This window comes from Geospiza fortis, unplaced genomic scaffold (genome assembly GCF_000277835.1).
Source record: "Geospiza fortis unplaced genomic scaffold, GeoFor_1.0 scaffold685, whole genome shotgun sequence".
NCBI classification, from domain to species: Eukaryota; Metazoa; Chordata; class Aves; order Passeriformes; family Thraupidae; genus Geospiza; species Geospiza fortis.
In genome coordinates this window covers 18979-26275 of record NW_005054662.1, presented here as the reverse complement: position 1 = coordinate 26275, position 7297 = coordinate 18979, and the positions used below count along the sequence as shown (strand labels likewise).

The 7297-nt window shown below is 50.3% G+C and overlaps 1 protein-coding gene across 1 annotated transcript in view; it reads left to right on the top strand.

Annotated features, from left to right (window-relative positions):
* Positions 1-6175, top strand: part of LOC102034428 (RNA polymerase II elongation factor ELL) — a 59006-nt gene extending 52831 nt beyond the window's left edge. The window contains exons 15-17 of the mRNA XM_031064983.1: positions 1026-1197; positions 2051-2095; positions 3063-6175. Of these exons, the coding sequence (XP_030920843.1) occupies positions 1026-1197; positions 2051-2095; positions 3063-3167 (322 nt within the window). The 3' untranslated portion in view covers positions 3168-6175. The remainder of the gene's footprint in view (positions 1-1025; positions 1198-2050; positions 2096-3062) is intronic.
* Positions 6176-7297: the final 1122 nt, after the last annotated feature.

Below are 7297 nucleotides of genomic sequence, written 5' to 3'. Positions count from 1 at the left end.
CTGGGCAGCAGGAGTCAGAGAAGCTGTAGCAGCTCTATCTGAGTGTCCTCCTCCACCCCCAGCTGCTCCAGGCTGGGCTGTACCTGCCCATTCCACCCTATCTGGCAGAGATAGGAAGTTTTGGGAGCAAACATTGTTTGTTTTTACAGGAGGTCAAGGCAACAATCCCCGGTGGTTGCCTCCATGATTTGCTACTTCAGTGCAAGTCAGGATGAGAGGAAACGGCCTCAAGCTGCACCAGGGGAGGTTGGGGTGGGATACTGGGGAGGATTTCTTCACTGGGACAGGGAATCACCATCCCTGCAGGGATTTGGGGACGTGGTTTAGTGGTGGCCTTGGCAGTGCTGGGGTTTGATCTTGGAGGGCTTTTCCAGCTTTAATCCCAGAATGGTTTGGGCCGGAATGAGCTGAAGCCCATCCAGTCCCACCCTGGCGCAGGCACAGACACCTTCTGCTATCCCAGGGTGCTCAGGGATGAGACAACCACAGCTTCTCTGGGAATTCCATCCCAGACCCTTCACAGTGAAGAGTTCCTTCCCATTTCCAGGCTCATCCCCCTGCGCTTGATGCTGCGACAACCCAGAGAGAATCCCCTAAAACCAATCTCCCCTCCAAAACCAATCCCCTCCTCAAAACCCAGTGACCTCAAAACCCTTTCCTTCCCAAAACCCCGTTTAGGTGATCCTGTGATCCTCAGTTATCCACGATTTTGTTTCCAGGCTCATCCCCCTGCGCTTGATGCTGCGACAACCCAGAGAGAATCCCCTAAAACCAATCTCCCCTCCAAAACCAATCCCCTCCTCAAAACCCATTGACCTCAAAACCCTTTCCTTCCCAAAACCCCGTTTAGGTGATCCTGTGATCCTCAGTTATCCACGATTTTGTTTCCAGGCTCATCCCCCTGTGCTCAGCACTGCCACAACCCAGAGAGAATCCCCTAAAACCAATCTCCCCTCCAAAACCAATCCCCCCACAAATCAGTCCCCCCCTTCCAAACCCATTGACCAGAGCCTTTCCCCCTGCAGAAAATACGCAGCCATTTCCTCCTCGGAGCAGCGTCAGAGCTACAAAAACGACTTCAACGCGGAGTACAACGAGTACCGGGACTTGCACGCCCGGATAGAGCGGATAACCCGACGGTTCACCCAGCTGGACGCCAAGCTGAAGCAGCTTCTGCAGGGCTCTGAGGAGTACAAGGTAAAGAGAGAGCCGAGAGAGCTCCCTGAGCACGTGGCAGAGCTGCAGGGCTCTGATCCTGCTCTCTTTGGGCTGGGTCGGTGTCTGAATTGCAGCCCCGGAGCTGCTGGGGAACGTGCACACAGCTGACAGCTTTGGGGAACGCTCCTCACCCAGCTCTGTGCTGCTCCTTTTTCAGGCTGGAGCCACATCATGGGACTTGTTGACAAGGAAAGGCCTCAGTGAGACAATTGGTGTCCTTAGCCAAAAGCTGCTGGAAGCTATTAGTGTATCCCAGCCAGAAAAACTCATATTTGCACATATGGGAGCGTATCAGGGCTGGAAGGGGAGTTAGCACGGGGTCATCTGTTCCTCTGCAATCTTTGATCTTAATAGTGCAGCATTATTGGGCTTGTCAGAGTGATTTTTAAAGAGTTTTAGCTATTCATTAGCTTGAAGAAGTGAGTCTCGTCGAGGATAATAAACAGATTTTTACAGAGCACCTATTGTGCTAAGCACAGCTTCCTCCCTCAAACCTCCTGCCCTTCTCCTTGCAAAATCCCTCACTGGATTGTTTTTAGATCTTGGTATGGGGGGGGAAAAAAGATCAGCTGGGGCTTTGGAAATGTGAATTATCCTGGAATCCAGGTGCTTGTCACAGGTGAGGAGTTGGGCTTCATCCTTCTGTGTCAGCTCCAGGATATCCATGGAATCAGAGCTGGTTTGGATCTGCCCAGGGAAGCCATGGAGGGAGCAGATTTTGGTTGGAATTTGGAGGAATTGTGTACATCAAGCCATCAGTAAATACCTACTGCAGAACTGAAAATAATGCCCTATTTATTTTTTTTCCTCTCTTTTTTTTTTTTTTTTTTAGACCATCCACGATCAAATTTTACAGGAATATCGGAAAATTAAAAAGGTGAGGGAATGTCCTTGGCCACAGAAAGCTTGTGGGTGGTGCCCCTGGTGTGACTGAAAGAGATGGGCCCTTGCCAAGAGCAAACCCAGGCTCTGAGGCAATTCCAGCAGATCTTTGTTCAGCTCCAGCCCATCCCTAAAAGCAGCTCAGAAAGGGTTTGGGGGGAGCTGGGAGTGCCCCTGGATGCTGGGATCGCTGAGCCGTGGCCCTGGCACACTGGGTGTGTTCACCCAGGGCCTTTATCTCTGCAGGGAAGGAACAGTTTGTGTTTCACGTGGCACAGGGTCCCAGCTGGGATCAGGCTCTTTGGATTTTTGGAGTTTGGGGCACATAAAATTTCAGTATTTTTATGCGAAGCATCCACACACCAGCGGGGATTTGGGGGTTTTCTCTTTTAAATAAATGAATAATTGTCCTGAGCGCTGTTGTCCTGAGGGATTTAGGAGCTCTTTGGAGAGATTCCCTGCATGTTGGAAGTTCATCTTTGTCCCAGAGCCTCTGAGGTGGGGGCAGAGGGCAGGTGGGGATTGTTGGAAGCCCAGTGAGGCTGAGCCTAACTCAGGTGTGCTCCTTCCCTGTGAGGAGGCTCCTGGAGCTGGATAATGCTGAAAAGGGAATTTATTCTCGGCTGAGTTTGGTCAGAACAGGACTATTTTAAAGAGGGATCTAAAAAAGCTTCTTTCCATGGTTTTAAGGTGAAAGGGGGGAGGTTTAGGTGGGATATCAGGAGGAAATTCTTCAGTGGGAGGGAATGGGATGGAATTCCCAGAGAAGCTGTGGCTGCCCCTGGATCCCTGCGAGTGTTGGATGGGTTTGGGTGGGATGAGATGATCTTTGCATTCCCTCCAACCCAAACCATCCCATGATCTGTGCTCTGTGCTGTCAAGGCTCAGCTTTGATTTGTCCAGAACCTTTCCCCACCTCTGCACTTCCTTTTTTTTTTGTTTTGTTTTGTTTTGTCTTGCAGACAAACCCCAACTACAGCCAAGAGAAGAACCGCTGCGAATACCTCCACAACAAACTGGCCCACATCAAAAAACTGATAGCAGAGTATGACCAGCAGCAGTTTTAGCTGCCACTCACCCCTGGACTGGGTAGGGCAAACCAAAATCCAGTCACCCTGGACGTTACGTTCCCTTTTGTACACCCAAAATCCCTTTCAGAGACGAGCATTAATTCCTCGTGGTTGAAGAACTTGGGGATGACTTTAAGATGCCAGATCTGTCATGTCCACGTCCAGCACGCTCCTCCCGAGTTTTTAAGCCTCTCTGAATGTTGGAATGTAACAAATGGATAACAAAAAACAAACAAAGAAACAAAAAAAAAAAAAAGAAAAACAGACAAAAAAAATTCTGCTTATTTGAAGCCAGCGTTTGACACTTAAGGGAAAACTTGCCTAAAGTGACCGAAGCTCCCAAAGGTTAAGAATCTGTAGTTTTCATGGATTAAAAGTTTGGCATGAAGTTGTAATTGCCCAGCTCCACGTGGGTTACAAATTGTCCTACAAATGGTGAGGAACTGGAATTGCTGCTAGGACTGTTTGGAATGAGAGCTGTGTGCTCCCGGCTCCGCGGAAATACACCACGTTCCCTGAGCTCTGCTTGTCTGGCCCTGCTTTGTCATTGGCATCCTCGGCGTGGGGAGGGGTGGTGGCAGCACAGGGGGTCCCCTGGGGCTCAGCACCTTGGCCAGGGCAGAGGTGGATCCCAAAAAAAGGAAAAAAACCAAACCCCCAAACCCCCTTTTTTTTCTCCGCTTTGTGCGTTTGGTTGCAAACCTCCTGCCCAGTCTGCCCAGTTCACCTCCAGCCACCAGTGCTGGGAAGATGGAGACCTGTCTGGCTTTGACTTTTCTAATTTTCTACCAAGGCAGCCAATTTTATTAATTGCTAATGAGACTATGGTCTATTTTTGTATCAAAGGAAAAAAAGCATCTTTTTTCTAAAACTGTGCCTCCCTTTTCCTTTTAGGCCAAGTGCTTGGGACCTTTTCCTTGCAGTATTACTCAAAGTGACCCAGGAGTCACCCAGAGCAGTGACTTTATTCCTTGATCCATGACAGGAGGGGGTGGGGGGTGCTCTGCTTTCTCCTGGGATTTTTTTTTTTTTTGTGTGTGTCTCTGTGTGTGTGCGTCTTTGCAAGGCAGCAGCAAATCCTTGTGAGAGCAGCAAGGTGCTGGTTTCCCACGCGGATCCCTTCCACTGGTGTGCTTCAGCTCAGCCAGCTTCTCCCTGCAGTCCTGCTTCCTGATTTTTTTATTTAATTCTTTACTTTGGATTGAAGGGAACGCTTCAGAGTATGGCCAGGGTGTGAGAAACACTCCAAAAAGCACAAAGGTGTCCTTTAACTCTGCTGTTCCTTTCTTTCTCTCCCCTCTCCCCTTTCTAATCCTGCCAGCCTGTGGGATTTGACTTCTCCCCGCTTCCGTTTATCTCAGAGTAAAGGATTCCTTCCCTGTGGAGTCTCCTTCCCTTGGAGGTGGCACTGAAGAGCCTTTCACCCTTTGAAGGAGAGGAATGGCAGAGTTAAGGAGGGAAACACTTCTTACAACAAGGAGTTATTTTGAGTTTGGTTTTTTCGTTGGTTGTTTTTTTCCCTTGCCCCAAACGAAACGTGGGTCCATCTGCTGTATTAAAAATAGGAGATAAAATTACTAATTATTATATTATAATTTCACACAGCCAGGGCTAATTATTATTATTATTGTTATTATTATATTATAATTTCATTGTTGTCACACAGCCAGGGCCACTGCTTTTGCTTTGTCACTTTATTCTGAGGTCTCTCCCTGTGCATCCAGCGCTCAGCAGGGCTTTGCCGTCCCCTTCTCCAAGGGAGAGGTGACAGCCAGAGGGACGTGGAATGCCACCAGAATTCCACTGGTCCTGGAGAAGGGGAGTGGGAAGAGCTGCTCTGCCCACGGAGCACAGGGGGAGCACCCCAGAGCCCCCCAGGCCGTTCCTGCTGGGAGCCTGGGGGTCAGGAATGCTTTGCTCCCATCCCTCCCTCCCCACATCCGAGCTGGAGGGCAGCACCGCCTGCCTCGGGTGCTCCTGGAAAACGCTGGCAGTTCTGAGGGCGGGAGCTTTGTCTGGGAACCTTGGAGCTCCGGGGATCCCAGCTGGGAATTCCGGCCGGGGCAGCCCTGGGGGTCTGGGAGGGGATGAGGAGCCCCTGGCGCGTCCCAAATCCTCAGCAAAGCCCCAAAGCCCGCTCTGGGATTGTCACTGCGCAGCCCAGCGCCGCCGGCCCTGCCCCGCACCGGGATTTTGGGGTGGAAAATGGGAATTTCCCCAGCGCTGGGGTTTGGGGGGGGCTTCGTTCCGACTGCAGAGGAGGCGGAACTCGGGATGGCAGAAGAGGCAGCAGCTACAAACCCAGGATGAGTAAATTCTTCCATGGAAACACTTCTCTCGATCCTTCGTGTTTTGAAAGGAGGGGTTTTTTTTTTTTGTTGTTGTTGTTGTTGCTTGGGGAGGGGGGGATAGAGATGGATCTCAATCTTTATACATCTGCTATAAGATATTTTTGCAAACAGAGTTGTATACAAAGATGTATTGTGTACATTTACATGTATATTCTGGAACTTCTAAAAAATTTGAATATTAAAAAAAAAAACCTGAAAATATTTAATTAATTATCCAAACTGTGAGACCCAATTAGCATCCACCAACTTCCTGCTTCACTTTTCTTTTGGACTGTGTTAAAGAATTGTAGTCGAATCTGCCTTTTTTTTTTCTTTTTTTTTTTTCTTTTTAGAGACGACGAAGCTTAGGCAAAATTTTGTGCTTTTTGGGTTAATAGAAACCAGTTCTAGGTGATTTAAGTATGATCTTAACTTATTGATACTGTGTTTTACTTTGTAATATTGTACTGTGGATAAAAACTATATTGAGCCATGGAGTTGGAGTTTACAAAAGAGCTTTTCACTTTGCCAAAATGTTACAATTTCAAGGCAGCATAGTCTTCAGCTTTCCTAATCTTTTTTCTTAAGAGCTAGTGTCCTTTTTTTGTACACTAAAAAAGCTGAATGCTGATTTTGCAACATATAATAAATTCACTGTATTGGAAAACAAGCAGACAATAAGGTTGTGGATTTCTTTTCAGTGCTTCTCCCTGCAAGGAAACTCAAAAGGGAAAGGTGATAAATGGCTGGCGTGGAGCTTGGAAGCAGGAAACGGGAAGGAACCGGGTCACTTGAGTGAGCTCAAGTGTCAGAGCAGGGAGTAGGTAAGAAAGAGGAGAGGGAAGAGGAGCCTGGAGCGGGGCAGCTCCTTGGAACGCAGTGCTGGGCTCAGCCTCCAGCCCTGGCACCAGCTGCGGCCTTCCCACTGCAGCACCCTCGGGGCTTTTTGGAGGAAAAGCTGCTTTGGAGGAGGCTCTGGATGCTGCTGGGGCAGCCTGGAGGGGCCCTGGAGCTCAGGGATGCTCAGAATCCAGCGAGGGGCGAGTGAGGCTCATCCCGCGGTGCTGCTGGAGCAGGAGGTGGGAAGAGCCTGGCACGGACCCTGCTGGAGCTCCCACCTCCTCCCACCTGGCTGAATCATCCCAAAAAAGCTCGGCACGCAAAGGGCGCCTGGGCCGCGTCAGGAGCGTCCCTTGCCTTGCTGTCCCCGTGCGTTGCTCTGGCCCTGCCCTCGGCAGCATCCCTGGGGCTGGATGGAGCAGGCACAATGAAACCAAGGATAAAACTACTCGGGAGTGCAGTGGCTTTGGAATTGCTGCTGTGCTGGTGCTGCCTCTCTCCTGGAGCACAGCGAGCAGCGCAGACTCGGGGCTGGAGGCCACAGGTGCTGCTGGCCCTGCATTCCTGTGCCCATAACGAGTTCCCTTGGGTTAAGTGCTGGATTGGGGATTGTCCCTCCGCAACAGCACGCTGTGGAGAAGGTGACAATCATCCAGGGGTCAAAGAACGTTTTACAGAGTCTTGGTTTATTTGTTAAAAGGTGTCCTTGTCCTTGCAGCTGACACGAGGAGGCACCGGCGGGACTCGGCCACGGAGCAAGAGCTGAGCCCAGGCTCTTGCAAATGCCCAAATCCTCCAGTTTTAGTTTCAGATGTGGCTTCTGAGCCAAGCTCGGCGCCCCAGGCCCCCTTTTTACCCTCTGTGAGCCTCCCCGGGGGCGCTGAGCGGCTCCAAGGCCGGCTCTGCCCCGCGGGGACGCTCGCACAGGAAGGGTCCCCGTCCCCTCCCAGCTTTCCT